At 35.4% G+C, this 21681-nt stretch overlaps 2 protein-coding genes across 2 annotated transcripts; both read left to right on the forward strand.

Annotated features, from left to right (window-relative positions):
* Positions 1-6021: 6021 nt before the first annotated feature.
* LOC112003589 (vinorine synthase) lies at positions 6022-7374 on the forward strand. The gene has a single exon (XM_024035800.2). The coding sequence runs from the start codon at positions 6022-6024 to the stop codon at positions 7372-7374; it is 1353 nt and encodes a 450-aa protein (XP_023891568.1).
* Positions 7375-15963: 8589 nt separating this feature from the next.
* On the forward strand, positions 15964-17295 carry LOC136065655 (uncharacterized). Its single transcript, XM_065769170.1, has one exon. The coding sequence runs from the start codon at positions 15964-15966 to the stop codon at positions 17293-17295; it is 1332 nt and encodes a 443-aa protein (XP_065625242.1).
* Positions 17296-21681: the final 4386 nt, after the last annotated feature.

The raw sequence follows: 21681 nt of genomic DNA on the forward strand, positions 1-21681 counted from the left end.
TTTTTTTTTTTTGGGGGGGGGGGGGGGGGGGTGGGGGATAAACAGTAGTTGGAAGTTGGCACTTAATTTGATTAATGGTGATGTTTCATGTTTTTTTTTTTTCTTTTTTTGGAGTAACAGTGATGTTTCATGTTTGGTTGGTTTATACATGTTGGAATGTGTTTTGAAGTTTTCAACCATCAATGTTCAGTATACGTACGTCTAAATCAAATAATAATAATAATATATAATAATCAGTTATTTCATCGAAAACATTACCTTTAAAAAATTTTAAGGAATGGCTTGCTCAAGAAACAAGGTTTCGAATAACGATTTAAAACTATTCAAGGAACTGATATAAAATCAAATATTTTGCTCATCCAAATGGAGCATAAATTTGGATTGCATGCATCGGTTCGTTCGAGACACTTTGTTCAATCAAAAATAGTATGGAAAATGAAATATGTACAATTTTTTTTTTCTTTTAGAGGGAATATAATTAAGTACACATTCACAATGATAAATAGACTCATCCCCAAAAGAATTCACGCAAGAAATATAAAGTATAGGAACACTCACTACTTCAAGGAATTTACCGAAGAAATATGAACAAGAAACTCAGCGCCTATTAGAATCCCCCGAGAGCTAAAAGTTTTTAACAAGAAATTCCTTCTTCTCACAAAGCCAAAGCCTAAAAATAATACCCAATATTCTGTCTGATTTATATTCACACGTGAGCTAGAACTTATGTTAAACCACTTGGAACAACCCTCTGAGCATGAAGAAGGAAAACTTACATTTTCAAGACAAAAACATTTAATAAGAATAAGAAATAAATAAAATAAATAACTTGACCAAATACTCCAAAAAAACAACTAATAAGACCCATTAACAAGACTTAGAAAATGGAAAATATACCTCAGAAAACAAATAGACAAAACTAAAAGTGAGATTCGAAATTCATTTTTTCTCAAGTATATTATGCTAAACCAAACAATTTGTAATAAAATAGTCATAACACCCTCTAAAAATGTTGGATTTATCTCAAAAACAGTTTTTTTTTTGTGTGATTATGTAAACAAGAACAACATATAGATCTAATCATAAACAAGAACACACTTAGATTAAATATATAAGAAGAAATCTGTACAATGATTAAATAACTCATAAACCAAATGCATCAAAAATGAATAATGCAAAACTAATCAAGTCTTGTGTTTGACACAATTTTCTTAAAACATATTTTGCCCCTTTCACATTCAATAGTGTTTAGAGACTCAGGAACATCTCTCAGGATAAATTGATTAACAGCATGGAGAAGAAGAAATGCAATATCCCTGCTCAATGAACTGAACTATATTGCTTTCTCACTCTTTGACTCTATGTAGAGATGCATGCACAAAAATATTGTTAAAGAAAAATTGTCGGGGCACAGATTTAATTATTAACTCGAAAAATAAAGTAATAAAATATTTTATTTGGACAAGAGTGTCTAGTCCACACATTACTAAGGTCAACCCAATGTGCAACCCACAAGCATATAAACTCAAATATTATCTCTCTTTCCTTTCATCTTTGAGAGTCAATAATTTTCACCACTATAAATTCCTGTTCAAAATAGACACATTAAGAGTTAATTTTTTATTCACTTCTTTACATTTTCTAACAAGGAAAATTCCCAAATTGCACATGGTTTGATGTGTTGGAACCTAAAGACATAGAGCTTTTAATGGTGTATTGTTGGCTGGCTATAGCTAATTCATTCTAGATAATTGCATAATTAATTTGGAAATGACCCAAAAATGCTGACTCCTGCTTTGATCTTAAGTAGTTTACTGAATTGTCAAGGACGAATGTGATTTGTCTTTACTATAGGCTTCTATAAAGTTGTCTTTTGATGTGTCCCATACACACTCTTGTGTAAGAAACCTACAATCATTGGTCATATTAAGTTCTCAACCAATGCCTTTACAAATTATTAAATGCCAATGTGTTAATTTTTCACGTTTTGTTAGGTAACAATAAATAATTCCTTTTCAAAATATATATATATATATATAATTTTTCTAAAAGAATTAAATATTACGTCAATTGGAGTCCAAATCTTCTGTCCCACTATTTTTACTCCACTTTATACTCCACCAATAAAAACTTGTCACGTGTTCACCTAATTAATTAGGTAAACACGTGGCAAGTTTTTATCGGTGGAATATAGAGTGGAGCAGGAAAAGTAGAAAAGAAGATTTGGACTCGTGTTAAAAACTTACAATCATTAGTCACATTAAGCTCTCAACACCCATGCCTTTACAAATTAAGACTACATTCATTCTTTTTAAATGTCAATGTATTAATTTTTGAAGTTTTGTTAGGTGACCATAAATAATTCCTAAAAAAAGTAAAATATTACGTAAAGTAGCGTCTAACTCCTGTATGCACAAAAAATAAAATAAAATAAAATAAGTACGGGTCATGCTAACGAGTGCCCTTAAGGCATTGATTAATAATCCATTTTAGGAAAGTTTTAACACCACTTTTATGATAAATTAAAAAAATTATCAAAACATTAATTGCTTTTTTTTTCTTTTCCCATAAAAACTTTCTTTAAATGGATTATTAACTAATGTTCTAAGAGTACTCGTTAGCATTTCCTACATCTCTTGTGTTAGAAACTTACAATCATTAGTCACATTAAGCTCTCAACCAATGCCTTTACAAATTAAGACTACATTAATTCTTTTAATTAAATACCAATGTATTAATTTTTGAAGTTTTGTTAGGTAACCATAAATAATTCCTAGAAAAAGTAAAATATTACATAAAGTAGCGTCTAACTCCTGTATGTATAATATATATATATATATATATTGCATCTCTTGTGTTAGAAACTTACAATCATTAGTCACATTAAGCTCTCAACCAATGCCTTTACAATTAAGACTACATTAATTCTTTTAATTAAGGGTTATGGACCATGGTAACGAGTGCTCTTAGTGCACTGGTTAATAATCCATTTAAAGAAAATTTTTATGGAAGAGAAAAACAAACAATTAATATTTTGACAGCTTTTTTCATTTCCCATAAAAGTGGTATCAAAACTTTCTTAAAATAGATTATTAACCAGTGTCCTAAGGGCACTCGTTAGCATTTCCCTTTAATTAAATGCCAATGTATTAATTTTTGAAGTTTTGTTAAGGTAACTATAAATAATTCCTAGAAAAGTAAAATATTACATAAAGTAGCATCTAACTCCTGTATGTATAAAAAAAAAAATATATATATATATATATACATCTCTTGTGGTAGAAACTTACAATCATTAGTCACATTAAGCTCTCAACCAATGCCTTTACAAATTAAGACTACATTAATTCTTTTAATTAAATGCCAATGCATTAATTTTGGAAGTTTTGTTAGGTAACCATAAATAATTCCTAGAAAAAGTAAAATATTACATAAAGTAGCATCTAACTCCTGTATGTATAAAAAAAAATATATATATATATATATATATATTACATCTCTTGTGGTAGAAACTTACAATCATTAGTCACATTAAGCTCTCAACCAATGCCTTTACAAATTAAGACTACATTAATTCTTTTAATTAAATGCCAACGTATTAATTTTTGAAGTTTTGTTAGGCAACCATAAATAATTCCTAGAAAAAGTAAAATATTACATAAAGTAGCGTCTAACTCCTGTATGTATATAAAATATACATATATATATATATATATTACATCTCTGTGGTAGAAACTTACAATCATTAGTCACATTAAGCTCTCAACCAATGCCTTTACAAATTAAGACTACATTAATTCTTTTAATTAAATGCCAATGTATTCATTTTTGAAGTTTTGTTAGGTAACCATAAATAATTCCTAGAAAAAGTAAAATATTACATAAAGTAGCGTCTAATTCCTGTATGTATGCCAAACACTATTAGTCACCAGTGATGAATTTGTACGAATTCGAGGTTATATTTTGTGTCTGAGAGAGAGTGTGTAAAATCAGTTTAGTTGTATCTTGGTTTTATCATAATAAGTTGTATAGGCGATGGAATCATTTCATTACGTTTAAGCTACATATTTTAGCTAGTAGAGTCTTTTATCTATAAAATAAATAAATAAATAAAGTAGATAGTCTTTTAATTTACTAGTTTAGGCTTCACAATTAAAGCATGTGCTTGCCATATATAATATATTATAAAAGTTAAATCCCACAACTAAAGGATGCACACAACAATTACAAGTGGCACAATCTTTTGTTTATTTAAAATGATGTAGAGTATATGGCAACTAACAACTTGTTCATAATATAACACAAATGACGTGTCAATACATTCAATTATATATACTAATTACATAATAATAACATATGCCACCTTTTGTAAATCTAACTATTTTTTAACATGACTCCTTCTCTACACTTCTTTAATTTCATTTAGTTTTTATACTTATTACTAATTTACTACTTCAATATTCTCAACAACACCAAAAAAAAAAAAATACTACTTCAAAATATCAGTTATAGTCTTACACGTATTAGTATTAGATTGAACATGTCCTTTTTAATTCATCTTATAAGTGTGTATATATATATATATGTACTTATTAGATTAACCTTTCTTTATTTGTTTTCTCATTTGCACTTGGTGTTTTATGTTTTGTAACTCATAGCTATTCATTTTCTTTGGGCATTGGTGTAAACCCATGGCTATTCATTTCCTTTTGCTTTTCAGTTTAGTTCTTTGCGTAAATAAAACACGCCTTGAAAATTAGGAAAATAGGCAGTGCCCATCGTCCTCTGCTCTTATTTTGTATATATCAACCATGAATTGAAGCATCAACTCTTTCTCTTTCAGAAATTCGAATTCCAATCCTTCAATCTATTTTTTTGTTGGTAGATTGCTTATGTGAGCTAATGGAAATCAGTTTCATCTTACTCCAAGTTTTCGACGAAATGGGTTAGGCTTGGACATAAGAAAATAAATAAATAATAAAAATAAATAAAATGATTACATAAACAAATGTTGTACCACATCAATGGCTAAAATTGCGCTATAACCTTATGAAAGTGGTCATTATCCTCATCGTGAAAGCAAGGCTGGCTAAGCAAAGAGGAAGATCTCCCATTGCTAGCTCCGCAAAGGTTGTTTTGTTTTTTTAATATCTATTATTCAAAGTTCTTTCCTTCATACGTATTTACCTATTTGTCTTTGCAATGTTTTTCGTTCTATTTATCAAGTTTCTATACTTTTGTTCAATCAAAGAAATTAGAGTACATATTGGAATTCATTAAGCGAAATCAAAGTGGAACATTTTCAGTGATCATGCTCAGGTACAAAATTTGTACTATTTATTTATTGATGCTATCTGCATGTTGTTTCCTTTTATTTTTGTTGGTTTACCAAATTTCCATTGTAGGTAGCAGTCCCTGGTTTATTAAAATTTTGCTTTCCATATGCTCCGCAAATTATGTATGAGAAAGAAATGAATACTTATCGTTTTACGCCATGGAAAGTTATAGATATACACATGTCCTCTGAAAAAGAATTATACATCTTTCAAAAGACTTAAAAATCCTATTTTCGTTTCATTGTCATTTGAATTATTATATATTATATTACATGCATGAGACCACAATGGTGAAACCAGTTAATTTCTCCAAATAATTCTTTTAGTAGTCCAAATAAAAATAAAAATAATAACAATGATATGAAAATATAAAATCTAATGTTTTTGGTAGTTCAAGTAAAACAGTATTTACAATGAAACTAGAAATGTGTAATTATTTTTTAATGGAAAATGAAAAACTTTACCAACTACTAACTACTAATTGCTCCAATTAAATTTGTACTGGCAAGTTTGAGGTACCTAACAACCAGGCGTTAGCAATTTGTTCGTAAAAATTATGCGCTCTGTCTCTATAAAAGGGAATAGGATCCTTTTCCAAGATATCGATCTTTGTGAAAGTAAAGCAAACATATCTAGAGGCAGTGGTTTTGTTAAAGATAAACTTTTGTCTGAAAAAAAAATAACGATGATGATGGAAGTTGATATCATCTCAAGAGAAATCATCAAACCATCTTCACCAGCAATTCATCATCTAAAACCCTTCAAACTCTCTCTCTTGGACCAGATCACTCCTACAACCTATGCTCCACTTATCCTCTTTTACCCCAAGAACCATATTATTCATTCCAAGAATCCCCAAGCTCACCTAAAAAACTCACTCTCAGAAACCCTAAATAGTTTCTACCCATTTTCTGGAAGGATGAAAGACAACCTCTTTATTGATTATTACGACGAGGGCATTCCTTATAATGAGGCCCGAGTCCATTGCTGTTTGTCTGACTTTCTTCAACATCCTAAAACGGAGTTTTTAAACCACTTTCTTCCTTGTTGTCCATTTCGCAAAGAACCAAAACCAATGGAAGTTGCCCCATTAGCCGTACAAGTCAACATATTTGATTGTGGTGGAATAGCAATCGGTTTTGCCGTGTCACATAAGTTCATAGATGGAACCACCATGAGTGCGTTCCTCAACAATTGGGCAGCCACTGCAGGCGGGCCTAGTAACAAACTAGTAAATCCTAATTTTACCGAGGCATCATCATTATCACACTTTCCTCCACAAAATATATTGCCTCATATTGCTAAACCTTTAGTGGAAAGGCTTTGGTTCTGCGAAGGCAAGTACAAGACAAGGAGATTTGTGTTCGATGCCAAGGCCATAGCTACTCTAAGGGCAAAAGCAAGGAGTGAACGAGTGGAAAACCCAACCCGAATTGAATCACTGTCTAGTTTCATTTGTAAACACGCTAGCGCTGCTTCTAGATTAGCATCTGGTTCTCCAAGGCCATCTATACTGGCCCAAGCGATAAGCATCCGGGGAAAAGCAAAGCCACGCTTGGCGGATTATTCTATGGGGAATATCTTTTGGTGGGCATTAGCAGCCTACGATTATAACTCAGCAGAGTCGACAGAGACCGAGATGCGTGGCTTGGTGGCAACCCTCAAAGAAGCTGTGTCAAAAATCGACAGTGATGTGAGAATTCTGCAAGGTCACGAAGGTTTTATAGGCATGATCGAGTATGCAATCCAGAAAGCTGCAACGGTAGTATTCTCCAGAGAAAATCCTGAAATTTTTGCTTTCACCAGTTGGTTAACATTTGGTTTCAACAAAGTCGATTTTGGATGGGGAAAACCCATTTGGGTTGGGCTGATGGGGGAAGTAGGCTCCGGTAGGAAACTCACTATTCTCCAAAATGCTATCTATGGCAAAGGAATTGAAGCATGGGTGACCTTAGATGAAAACGTTATGGCTATATTGGAGGACGATGCTGAATTCCTCGCCTTAGCTACTTTAAACCCAAGTGTGATAAGCCCATGAGGCTATACTTTGATAATAACCATCTCTGATCTGTACTAGTATCTATATTGTTGCGTAACTTATGTATTGATGATTGTATTCCAATCAAACTAATAAAGCTAGTGAGCTATACTAAAAGGAGGATGGTTATTACAGTGTGTAACAGTGAGCTATACTAGTATCTATAGCGTGTTTCAATAACTAAAATCAACTCACGATTTCAGTTTACGAATACAGAGTGTGTAACAGATTTTGCCCATGCTAAAATAATTTGTGAGCACATTAATTGCTACATTGAATGAAAACTGATATAGCAATTAAAATAAGTTTTATTAGTAATAGAAGATACTCTTATAAAAGTAGGGCAAAATTACACTATTGGTCCTTCACGTTTATTATGTGTGTGCAATTGGTCCCTCAAGTTTTTAGAATGAACAATATAAGTCATTTTATTAACTTTCAGTAGTAGTATTGTTTATGTGGCCAATGGAATAATAACTTTTTTTTTTTCAAATGATGTGACATTTCTTTTTGTTAAAAAATTACAAAAATGAGTTTACACATTAAAAATAAAAATTTGAACAGTTCCAATTCAAGTAATTTCAATGGAAACAAATAGGAAATTGGTTTGGGTCCTTTGGGAGGTGACTTACAAGGACATGGAAGAAGAGTTTGGAAGTAGAGGTGACGGAGTTGAAGGCATTGAAGTTGCAGAATTTGCAGAGACAAGTGGGATCATGAAAGGCTCCTACAAAAAAAATATACAATTACCCTCCTAAAAAATAATCATCAGACCCAGAATCAAAATTAATTTACTGTACATAGAATCCCATCCAAAAATGTCCTCTAATTTCATAACTGGAGCATTGCTTTTACTTAGATATTAGTTGATTAGAAAGAAGAAGAAGAAGAAGAAGAAGAAGAAGAAGAAAAGTCTCATCACATTGCCAATGCCATGGTAAAGTAAATAAATAAAGAAAAGAAAAAGGGGGAAAAGGGAAACATGGTTGAATTGAAGAACATCGAAATTGAAGCGAAGTCGATCCCCTATATCACAACAAATATCTAGAGGAACAGCAAGAATGGTGGGGCTAGCAGGAATGAGAATGTCTCTATTGTTAAACTCATCCACCACTACCAACCTTTGAGTCCCTTTGGCAAACTTCAGCCTAAAATCACTCGTTAAATTGAACCATTTACCACATACAGAGCAGACCTTGTAGTATAAATTGGTGTGGTTTATGGGTAACACTGTGCACACTAGCGTTGTTGGTTTCTCACCTTCCATTGCTTCTTTTACCCAATTGCATTTGCCGTAGTTACATTTTTTTTTTTTACGTGTAAAATTTGAAAAAAAGAAAAAAAGAAAGAAGAAAAGTCATATCATTTTAAAAAAATGACAGGTCATTATTCCGTTAATCATGCAAGCAATACTACTAATGAAAGTTAATAGAATGACTTATATTACTCATTCTGAAAATTCGAGAGGCTAAATGTGCTCACTTGAAATTTGAGAGACCAATTGTGCACACATAGTAAAAATGAGGGACCAACAGTATAGTTTCGCCTAAAAGTAAGTATTGTTAGTTATTGTAAAGGTAAATTTGTAATTGGCATATCTAGAGACAAAATGCATCTTTTACTTGTAATTGATTTTTTGTTTCTAATATGTTCAAGAAGATCATTTTAATTTAGTGTCCAAAAAGTAGTATTATTGAAGCCATGAAGAATACTCAAGAAACAATACAAAAAAAACTGGAACTACAGATCTCAACACCTAGCTCGGTACCTATCGATCTATCGAGATTTAATAAACCTCATTACCTAGCTCGACACCTCTTAATCTGTCTTGCTATGAGGATTTTGAATTTCCAGATCTATTTTCAACCCATGATGACATGACTTTCCTAAGGTTTTGTGCACTAGGGTTCTAGAGCATATAAAGCTATATTTCACAGCCATTATTAGATACATAGAGACACATATAGAGTTTACAGAGATACACGTTTTATAGGAGCTACTGCAACTTTTTGTGCAGCTTAGGGTTTTGTACCAAGCTCCTTCCTAATCTACAAGTGTGGATTGAAGAACTCTGTCATACAACAACAATCAAGTTGTTGTGCTATTAATTAGTCACATACTAGGATTTGCACAAAGGAGAAGTCTCTACAAAAACAAATCCAATTGGGTATTGGAGCTGATACTAGTATAGGTCAATAGGTTCAACTGTAGGTTGGTATTTTAGGATAGTCTATTTGAGATAAAATTTGTTATACTTGTAACCAATTGTTTCTTGATTAATGGATTTTTTGGGAGTAGTGACCTGAAATTCACTTGATGAGATTTTTGTCTGCATAGATTTTCTTCAACGTGATCAAATTGTCGTGTGAAATTTATTTTAAGTTGCACTCTATTTAGTTTGGTGATTTTATTGCGCCTCCACATGACTCACATGTAATTTGATTAATTAATTAATTTGGGTTATTGAATTAATTAATCGGATCAATTTATAACCCAACAGTTATATATTTCATTGTAAAATTGGAATAATATATATCTCTCTCTCTCTCTCTCTCTCTCTCTCTCTCTCTCTATTATATATATGTTTCACAAATTGTATTTGTGAAATATCTTACTTATATAATTATATAATTATATATATATATATATATATATACCTATATTGTGAGGACTCAATTATCCTAAAATTTGGATAATATTTAAAGTTATTCATTTTCAAACCATAATGCATATTAAAAATTTAAAACTTGAAAAAATAATAATGGATTTGCATAACAACTGCTTGTGGGTCTTATATAACTATATTTACACTTGTTGTAGGATAAAATTATCCTAAAATTTGAATATTGTTCAAGTTTTTTTCAAATTCAAAACATTTAAAATAGAGAAATATTATGTTCATAACATTTCACAACAAATCCTAAGAAATAGGTTGTTATTAGTGAACTAAAAAGTAATTTCAGTAGTATTTTCAAATTAGAGTCAATAATAACTTACCACCTATGATTTATTGTGAAAGTGTTATGAAAATATTGTGGATATGACACTTCTCTTTAAAATAACAAAGAAATCATTTTTTTTGCTTCAAACTTGTTTTAGGGCATAATTAGCCTAAAATTTGAATGTTTTTCAAGTTCTTTTCAAATAGATATACATATCAAAATTTAAAATAACAAAGAAAGCTTTTTTGCTTCTCTAAGTGTTTGTGTGCGCGATCCATATGCACCAAAATTTAATATAACAAAGAAATAATTTTTTTTAGAATTTTTGCTTTTATACTTGTTGTAGGAAACAATTATCCTTAAATTTGAAAAAAAAATTCAATATCTTTTCAATTCCATACACATATCAAAATTTAAAATAACAAAGAAAGCATTTTTGCTTCTCAAGTATGTGTAATCCCATAAACATATCAAAATTTAAAATAACAAAGAAAATATTTTTGCTTCTCAAGTGTGTGTGTGTATGCTGGTGAGAGCAAGATAACTATTTAGGTTTCAAAGAGAGGGAAATAGTGGCCTTTTAAGGATTTTCTATTTTAATAATAATTATTTGCAGAGAGAGGGTTTTTTAGATATATATTAACTTAAAAAATTATCATAGAGAACTTTGGTATTGTACCTTTTTCATGTTCATCATTTTCCTCCAACAACAAATGAATTAGCAGGACTCACAGTGTTAAAGGTGAGCCAAATATTACTGTAGAGTTAAAATGTGTATTTTTTATTTTTTAGAGATATTTTCAACCTATTGCGTTTGTTTTTGATAATTATTCTTTATTATTAGACCAAAACACCAATTGGTTTTTGATGTAGGCAGAAACTGAATCTCAGATCTCTTATATATTCGACAATAAGAAACTTTACCAATTAATGTGCATTTGATTGTTGATTGGTATCATTAAAATATATTATTCTACTTTCATTATCATTTATCTTGTAACATTTCTTCAAAGATGAGGCAAATAATATATACTATTTGTGATAGTCTAACTTAAGATATCCTACATAAATTTTGATAATTGTACATTATTTCAAATGTTTAGAATTAATTGTTTACATATTTAGTTAAAGATCACATTTAGCTTTTAATTAATTTTTATTTATGAAAGCTCTCAGATAGTGCGAAGCACTATAGCTTGTTTAGACTCCAAATTCTTAATTATGACTTGATTAATTTTAATCTAAACATACTTGATGCAGAATATATGTGATTAACAAATTAATTAATTGAAACACTCAACAATTGTACAAATGAACAAATAAGTGCAATGCTAAAATGGAAAAGGCAGTGGGTAAAAGAATAGCAAACCCAAGATAACATGGTGATGTGTTATGGAACAAGACACCTAAGAACTTGGTGAAAAATCTCTTTGCGACCCTCCAAGTCGAAATGATCCATTAGTGAGTAAGTTTGAGTACAAGGATATCAAAAAAACCTTCCAAGCCTAATTTACCTAAAGTACTTGAGCTCTCTAAGCTCCAGTTACCAATGGACTTCTCGGAGTTGATCTTGTCTTCATTAGTTATTTGGATCCTACAATATTGTCTGATTGCACTGCCAAACCTCATCAGCTTCTTTTGGCAAATACCTAATACTTCCCAAATTCCAAAACACTTTCTGCACTCTAAATATGTGTGGGTCATGTTTGGGTATGAATTTCTTCTCAAGGTATAAAATTGGGAGAGGGGAGGAGAAGAGACTACAAGAATTTCTCTCTTGTGAATGAGTAGTTCTCTCTAACAAGGTGGGTATGTTATAGAAACCTTTCTTAGGTTTTCTTCTGAATAGCCTCCTTTCAATCTTGTGAGTTATGAGGGTATATATAGTATGGATGAAGGGTATAAGAGTCATACTTAAAATATCTAGGCAGATAGAGTTTCGCGAGTCACTCGCAAGTTAGCTAAGTCGGGAAGTGACTCATGAAATATAGCCCGACACTTGACTCTTCAACTTCCAACATGTGTTTCTTATGTGACCTTTCGCAGGTTGTCCACTCACAAGTCAGTTGCGAGCAAGTTGCAAACTTCACTGTCTTGAGCAATCTTCAACAACTTAATACTAAACTCATTACAATAAATCCCACAAAATACAAGGAAATAAATTAATACAATTACAACATTTTTTGTTATTAAATAAAGCCAACATAAATGTTATGTGAGAAATCAGAACTTAACAATTTATATGATAAATTCTTGAAATAATAGTTACAATAGTAAAAGTTGTTTTTGGCGCAGTTAGTTATATCTCTGATTCTCTATCAAAGGTAGAATTGATCTAGTACCAAAGCAAGTATTTTGTACAAGGTATTTAATTGGGCGGGTTTATTTGATCAACAACTGAACCTCAAGTTAATTTTACTATTTGTTAGTTCATTTGTATTTACATTAAATGAAATGTTAATGTTGTGCAATAGCGAAAGTTCTGATATCAATTGTTCCAATATGGGGCTAACGAAAACACATTCATACAAACAATAAAATAAAACATCAACACAAAACAATAATATTTTATGTTATTTTGGTACCTCCAAGCCAATGCCCACAAGCTACATCAATCAAAAGGTCCAAAACTCAGTATCAACGATATAAATTACAACCACTTTCAATGAAACCTCACAAATTCACACACTCATATAAATCACACTCACAAACCTTACAAATATAAAGTCACAATCCCAAACCCCCAATACACCCCAATAATTCTCTCACAGTAACAAATAAACAAACTCTTAACATGTCAATGGTATATTTCAACCCAAAAACCTACCAAATTACCCTTCAAAGAAGCCCACTCAATTTTTTCGAGGAGGCTTCTTCTCTCCTCATGTGGAAGGACCATTGAGCAAAAACTATCAAACCATTTACAAAAATGCCTATTTATAAGGCTTTAATTTTATTCATTGATGGGAAATGAATACCTAGTAATATTTACTACTTCATTAAAAAAATTACATACCTCTAAGAAATCTAATTATCCACCATTAGTACCACCGCACACCCTTGATACGATGGTCACTCTATAAGTATAAGTACTTATTGGGTGGGGGGGTAAGGGCCGGAATTTAAGTTTCTAGGAAGGAGCTTCACACACATATATACTTAAATTAGGTTAGAGTAGAATTTCTATCTTATATAAAAAAATTAAAAAAAAAAAATTATCTACCATTACTTAGTAATGTGGGGTAGGTTGGATTACTTAGTGTTGTACGCTTAGGAGGGCAGCGCGCTTTTGGAATTTTTTTATACATATTTATTGTTTGGGCTTTATTGAGATGATGCTAATACGTATTGCATCTTGGTCATTCAAGTCCGTTTGATAGCGGTATTTAAGTATTTGTGTTCAAAATGATATAAAAATTATCATTTAAAAAGTATTGTCATATTTAAAGTATTCATAATGCAAAAAAATGTGTTTAGTAATATATTTCAAATAACATATTTTAAAATGTGAAAAAATATAATTATGTGTTTGGTATGAGTATGTGTTTTTTTTAAGTGATGATTATATAGTAAAATAATACTATTTTATTTAAGGAGAGAGAAAAAGAAAGAAAAATGAATAGAGACTGATAAAGAGGTTGGTTCATGGGAGAAAAAAGAAAAGAAAAGAAAAAGAGTTTGGTCTTGTCAATGGGCCTTGCAATTTTTAAAATAAAATAAAATAAAAAACCATTTAGCAACATTATTTGAAAATTAAGAACTTGTATGAATGAGTTTCAAAATACATATTTAAATACCTAATTTGAGAATTGTAACTTAAACACCTATAATAAAATATATTATCAAACAAGTTCTATTTTTTTGGGCCCACAGTTTTTAGCATTTAAACATTGAAAACTATTGTTTGAACATCGCTACCAAACAGACCCTCAACTTTCTTGATCCAAGAGCTGCTGCCCAAAAATCCAAGTATGTTCGATTTCACAATGTATATTTCTTGTATTTACTTAATACATGAAAAGAATTCATACAAAACTCCATTTAAACTCAACATTTGTATGCATGTGCTAACTTTATCTACTTAAGCTCCAATTTTGAGCTTAATAGTTCGTTTGATTGGGGAGATGAAAAAGTAAAAGAATAGAAAATGGATAATTGATGAAAAATGGGAGGATATAGTTTATTAAAAACGAAAGTTAATGCCAAAAAAATTGACATCCAGTCAAACTCAAAACTTTGAAAAAATTTGGGTGAGATACATATGGGTAGAGCTATGCAGATTGCAAACAAGTTGCAAAAGAGAGAAGAAATGAGATGAATTGTGTGGTGAAGGTGATAAAGATTAGCTGGATTGCAGACAAGGTTCTAAAGAGAGAAGAACGGAGATGAATTGTATGGTGAAGGTGATAAAGACTAGCTAGAGGGGTAGGTGAAAGGCATTAACAATTGGGTGTAATTTATTAACATTAATTGGCATTAAGCTTTCACCATGTTTTCTCTTCAAAACAGAGAGATCATTTTTTGGTGAGCCTGAGGAGAAAATGTCTGGGTCCTAACAAAAATCCTCTCACTTTTCTCTTCTTACCAAACAGTCTCAAAACCTATTTTCTCTCATTTCTTTTCTATGATTCATATTTCAACTCCAACCAAATGCAAACTATGTTGTGATTCTAGTCATGTTGGTGCATGATATTTTTGCTAACAATTTCACTACTATGCCAATATTTTATAGCCATCAATTTAGCTACTTAGTTTTATACTTTTAACTTGCTTTGGTTTTCCTTTTAATGGTTATTAGTAGGTATTGGAATTCTTGGTACAACATATGTTTTCAAAGTGGGTTTTCTGTCCTTTAGTATTGGACATCAGGACATATATAAAGTTGATGGGACTGATGAAGTAGATCATGGAAGAGGTAATCTGGACCGACGAGACAAGCCTTCAATGACAAGCATACACTTCACTAACGACTCTAAACATTTCATTCAATGCCATCAATAAATGTCAGGGACAGTTACAAAACTAGTCAGACCGTTGGGACAAAATTAAAGCCACATGATGAGGCCAGAAAACGTTACCCAGAGGGATATTAAGAACCACTATAATTACCCAACGGTAGAGACTACGACAACAGATATAAAGCCCCCACGCCCAAAGAAAAGGTATGAACATATTGAGATTGATACTATTTTGATTGCTTACTCTTGAGTAATTTTCGACACTGACTTTGGCATCGGAGACGTTGTGGCAAGCACCACACAGGTGACCGTCCTCGAGAAAACATCTTTACAAGAGGCCGAAGATCATTTCTGTCTACATACATCGACTGACGAATTCACACTTCATCAGTTTGGCGCCGTCTGTGGGGAACGACATTTTCGTGTTCAAACTCGAACTAGTGGTCTCCCATTCTTATTCTTTTTGGATGGAGTCCAATCAAGATTCTGCAGCCCTAGCTCAACAAGTCCAGGCCCTTGCAGCCACAGTCGAAGAGCTGACTAGGCAAAACCAGGAAATGAAGCTACGGCTTTAGCAGGAGGAAAATCGTTCGAGGGGAAATCAGGAAGACGAAGGGGATAGCTACAGAAGAAGTGACCATCGAGGGCAAAACACTCCCGCCTGGCAAAATTCAGACCTTCTTCTGGAGATGAGGAGGGAGATGGACGAACTTAGGAATGCCATCAAGGAAAAAACGGAGCGGAGTGTAGATCGGATGGTCCGAGCGACGGATTCGCCATTCACAACAGCAGTCCTTGACTGTCCAGTGCTGTCAAAATTTCGGTTACCTCAGCTCGAGCCCTTTGATGGGCTGAAAAACCCCCAAGATCACCTAAATACCTTCAAAATGACCCTGAGACTTCAGCAGCCCCCAGATGAAATATTGTGTCGTTCCTTCCCAACAACGCTCAAGGGAGCTGCCCAGGAATGGTTCACAAAGTTACCAACATCGTCCATCGATACATTTGAGCAGTTGAGCAACGCCTTCCTGCGTCACTTTATTAGGGGACAACGACCAAAGAGAACTGCGGATCACTTGCTCACCATCAGGCAAGGAGAGAAGGAAACCTTGAGGTCATATGTGAAACGCTTTACTAGGGAGACACTGGAGGTAGACGAGGCTGACGATATGGTGCAGTTGACAACCTTCAAGGCAGGGTTGAGGTCGAGGGATCTCGTTACCTCACTCGCGAAGAACCCCCAAAAGACGATGGCTGAAATGCTCCTCAAAGTACAGAAGTACATGAACGCTGAGGACGCGTTGGCTACTATCAGGGACGGAGATAGATCGGAGGACAAAGGGAGAAGGGAAGACGACCGTAGAGGACAAAAGCGGGACCGTCCGGATCGTCGAAATAATAACGGAGTCAGAAGAAAAGGTGATAAAAGTCCACAAACGGTAAAATTCACCCCTCTTGTTATGCCTGTTGACAAAATTTTGACGCAGATTAAAGATGAACACTACCTTAAATGGCCACGGCCATTGCACTCGTCCCCTAGCGTCCGTGACAGGAGTAAGTATTGTCGATTTCACAAAGATCATGGCCATTACACCGAAGATTGTAGGGATCTCAAAGAGCAAATAGAGGAATTAATACGAAAAGGTAGGTTGCAGAAGTTTATAAAGAAGGGAGAGTACAACAAATTCCGAGACGAAAACAAAGGCCAACATGAGTCCTCGTCCAAGAGCGGAAGCCGTCAGTCCCAACCTCCTCAAAATGTGATCGGGGAAATACAGACGATCGCAGGGGGGCCTATCACAGGAGGCTCATTCAAATCACTTAAGAAAGTGCACCAACGACAGGTGAACAGCGTCCACATGACACCCCCGTTGAAACAAAGACGAACCGATCAGGACATGATTTTCAATGAAGGAGATGCATGGGGAGTAAAGCAACCTCACAATGACCCTAGTCATAGCACTTACAATAGAAGGTTTCATCACAAAAAGGATCCTCGTGGACAATGGAAGTTCCGCTGACATCATCTATTTTTCTGCATTCCAGCAACTGAAATTGGATCCAAGAAGACTACGTCCGTTTGATTCCCCCCTCGTTAGCTTCAGCGGTGACAGAGTATATCCTAAAGGCGTAGTGATGCTGGCTGTAACAGTGGGAACATACCCGAAGCAGTTAACTCGTCAGATAGACTTCTTGGTAGTAAATTGTCCCTCGTCATATAACGTCATTATTGGGAGGCCAGCGCTCAACAAGTGGAAGGCGTCCACATCCACCTACTGCCTGAAGGTAAAATTCCCAACGGAAAATGGTATTGGTGAAGTTAAAGGAGACCAAGTTCTAGCTCGGGAATGTTACCAGGCTGTTTTAGCAGCTAAGGAAAACCACACGTGGACAATAGAAGACAAAGAGGAAGAAAAGGTAGAGGCATTAGAGGCAGTGGAGCTGATCGAAGGGGAAGCAACGAAAACAACCAAAATAGGGACGACCCTGAGTCCTGAGATGAGAACGAAGCTCATTCAGTTTCTTAGGGAGAACTTAGACGTCTTTGCCTGGAGCCATGAAGACATGCCAGGCATATCTCCAGAAGTCATCCAACACAGGTTGAATGTAGACCCAGAGAGGAAGCCTACCACGCAGAGACGAAGAACCTTTGCACCCAAAAAAGACCAAGCCATCACTGACGAAGTGAGCAAACTCTTGACGGTAGGCTTCATCAGGGAGGTATATTATCCAGATTGGCTTGCAAACGTCGTTCTAGTAAAGAAAGCAAATGGGAAATGGAGGATGTGTGTAGACTTCACGGACCTTAACAAGGCCTGCCCGAAGGACAGCTTTCCTCTTCCAAGAATAGACCAGCTCATAGACTCTATGGCTGGGCACAAGCTGTTGACATTCATGGACGCGTTCTCAGGGTACAACCAGATAAAAATGGCTGACGAGGACCAGGAGAAAACCGCCTTCATTACCAGTCAAGGGCTCTACTGTTATAAGGTAATGCCGTTTGGACTGAAGAACACAGGGGCAACTTATCAAAGATTGGTAAATAAAATGTTTGTCAAGCAGATATGCAGGAATATGGAGGTGTACGTCGATGATATACTCGTCAAGAGCAAAGAAGAGCTTTCACATCTGGACGACCTTAAGGAGACATTCGATACCCTCAAACAATACCAAATGAAGCTGAACCCTGGTAAATGTGTTTTTGGTGTTGCCTCCGAAAAATTCCTGGGATTCATGGTGTCTTAAAGAGGAATAGAAGCAAATCCTGAGAAGGTACAGGCCATAATCAATATGGCATCACCTAAGAACGTCAAGGAGGTCCAGAAGCTCACAGGCCGGATTGCAGCACTCAACAGGTTCGTCTCTAGAGCAACGGACAAATGCTTGCCATTCTTTAAGACCTTGAAGCAAGCTTTTGAATGGACCGACGAATGTGAAGCGGCATTCCAAGAGCTCAAACGTTACCTTAGCAATCCGCCACTTCTAAGCCCGTCCAAAGAAGGTGAAAACTTGTATTTGTACTTAGCAGTATCATCTACAGCCGTCAGTGCAGCCTTAATCTGAGAAGAAGATAGGAAACAGCTCCCAGTTTTCTACGTCAGCTAAGCTTTTCAGGGAGCTGAATCCAGGTACCCAAAAATCGAGAAAATCACGTTCGCATTGATAGTAGCCTCACGCAAGCTCAGGCAATACTTCCAGGCAAATCCAATCTTAGTGATGACGGATCAACCCATCAAGAAGTCTATAAGCAAGCCTGAAGTAGCTGGGAGGATGGTCCAACGGGCGATTGAACTCAGCCAATTCGACGTGGAGTACCATCCCAGGACGGCTATTAAAGCACAAGCGTTGGTAGACTTCATCGCCGAGTTTACCTATCCAGATGAGCCCAACCATGCCAGCGAGGACAAAACATGGGTAATGCAAACTGATGGCTCGTCAACCCAAAAAAGAGGGGGAGTAGGGGTAGTCATAACCACCCCTGACAGAGAAGTATTGAGATATGAAGTTCAACTAAAATTTCCAGCCACCAATAACGAGGCTGAGTACGAAGGAATTCTGACAGGCCTAAGGCTCGAAACAGAGCTTGGGGCCAGGAACCTGCTGGTCCAGAACGACTCAAAGTTAGTAATTGGGCAGATCAGAGGAGAATACGAAGTAAAAGAAGAAAGAATGCAGAAATACCTCAAATTGACGAAGCACTTGACGAAAGAATTTGAAAAAATGGAGTTCACCCAAATCCCGAGAAGCCAGAATAGGGCCGCAGACGAAGTTCCAAAGATAGCCTCGTCGGAAGAAACAGAATCAAAGGCAGACCTGATGATTGAGATACAGAAAAACCCCGGCATAGAAGAAATTTTAACATTCGCAGTCCAGAGCGAAAGTAGCTGGATGACGTCCATCATGTCCTTCCTCCAGGATGGACACCTACCTCAGGACGCAGGTGAAGCCAGGAAGATCAAGAAGAGAGCCGCCAGATTCACGATTCTCAATGACGCCTTATACAAAAGAGGTTTCTCCATGCCCTACTTGAGGTGCGTTGACGAAGGAGAGGCCGAATACGTCCTGAGAGAGGTCTATGAAGGAATTTGCGGAGACCATGCAGGACCAAGATCCTTGGTGAGAAAGATTATGCGAGCAGGGTACTTCTAGCCAACCATGCAAGATGATGCATCAAAGTTCGTCAAGAAATGTGACAAGTGTCAGAGGTTTGGGAATATTCAACAGCTGCCATCAGAAAAGCTGATGACGATGACATCTCCATGGCCGTTTGCACAATGGGGAATCGACATCGTTGGCCCCCTACCTCAAGGCAAAGGTCAGGTAAAATTCTTGCTAGTTGCTATTGATTATTTTACTAAATGGGTTGAAGCAGAGGCATTGGCGACCATCACCGAGGCCAGAATCCAGGGTTTCGTCTGGTAGAATATAATCTGCAGATTCGGGATTCCACGGACGATCATATCAGATAATGGGTGACAGTTCGATTGCCAGGGTTTCAGAGACTTCTGCTCAGGCCTAGGCATTAAGAACCAATTTTCATCACCAGGCCACCCACAAGCGAATGGACAGACGGAAGTGATGAACCGCACGTTGCTCAAGATCATAAAGACCAAACTGGACGATGCGAAGGGTGCCTGGCCAAAAGAACTGCCTAACGTCTTGTGGGCCTACAGAACCACGGCTAGAACCCCAACGAGAGAGACCCCCTTCAGACTTACCTACGGTACAGAAGCGGTGATCCCTGTCGAAGTGGGAATAACCAGCACCAGACGAGAAGCGTTCAATGAAGAAGAGAATGACGACCTATTGCGAGTTGATCTAGATTGCCTTGACGAAGTACGAGACAAAGCCTTCAGCAAGATGACGAAATACCAGAAGAAAATGATAGACTACTACAACATAAGGGTGAAGCTCAGGCGACTCAACATAGGAGATCTCGTCCTGCGCAAAGTGACCCAAGCAACCAAAGACCCAACTCAAGGAAAGCTTGGCCCCACTTGGGAAGGACCATACAAAGTCATTCACTACTCCAGACAAGGCAGCTACCACCTGGAGACCCTAGACGAACAAAGGCTCCCAAGGCCATGGAACATTGAACATTTGAAGAAATACCATCAGTAGATGTAATGAAAAGACGTATTCGTCATTAACAATCAATTAATGGATTATTCAGCCAATATTTATGTATAAACAGGCCCGCTCCAGAAGAAACTAACAAAAACTAAAAATGGCTAAGTAACAAGATTCCGTGTAGACGGATGTAAGTTACTGACAAATAAATCCACCTAAAAGCCAAAAATGGCTAAGTAACAAGATTCTGCGTAGACGGATGTAAGTTACTGACGAATAAATCCACCAAAAAGCCAAACATGGCTAAGTAACAAGATTCTGCGTAGACGGATGTAAGTTATTAACGAATAAATCCGCCTAAAAGCCAAAAATGGCTAAGTAACAGGATTCCGCCTAGACGGATGTGAGTTACTGATGTAGATAATATCACTAAGAGTGATTAAAAAGCCAAAAATGGCTAAGTAGTAAGATTCCGCTCTGACGGATGTAAACTACTGACGAGGATGAAATCCTGAAAAAGGTGTAAGTCATAAGAAGCCGAAAAAATGGCTAAGTAGTAAGATTCCGCACTGACGGATGTAAACTACTGACGAGGAAAAAATCCTAAAAAAGGTGTAAGTCATAAGAAGCCGAAAAAATGGCTAAGTAGTAAGATTCCGCACTGATGGATGTAAACTACTGGCGAGGAAAAAATCCGAAAGAAGGTGTAAGTCGTAAGAAACCTAAAAAGAAAAATGTGGCTAAGTAGTAAGATTCCGTTCTAACGGATGTAAACTACTGACGATCACAAAGCCATACCGTGACAAATACAAACTACTGACGCTCACCGTTCCAAA

Source organism: Quercus suber, unplaced genomic scaffold (genome assembly GCF_002906115.3).
Source record: "Quercus suber isolate HL8 unplaced genomic scaffold, Cork oak 2.0 scaffold_1072, whole genome shotgun sequence".
In the NCBI taxonomy this organism is placed as follows: Eukaryota; Viridiplantae; Streptophyta; class Magnoliopsida; order Fagales; family Fagaceae; genus Quercus; species Quercus suber.

What these genes read in the sequence shown, in the direction of transcription:
- LOC112003589 (XM_024035800.2), top strand. Translation starts at nt 6,022, where the DNA reads ATGATGATGGAAGTTGATATCATCTCAAGAGAAATCATCAAACCATCT.
- LOC136065655 (XM_065769170.1), top strand. Translation starts at nt 15,964, where the DNA reads ATGAGGAGGGAGATGGACGAACTTAGGAATGCCATCAAGGAAAAAACG.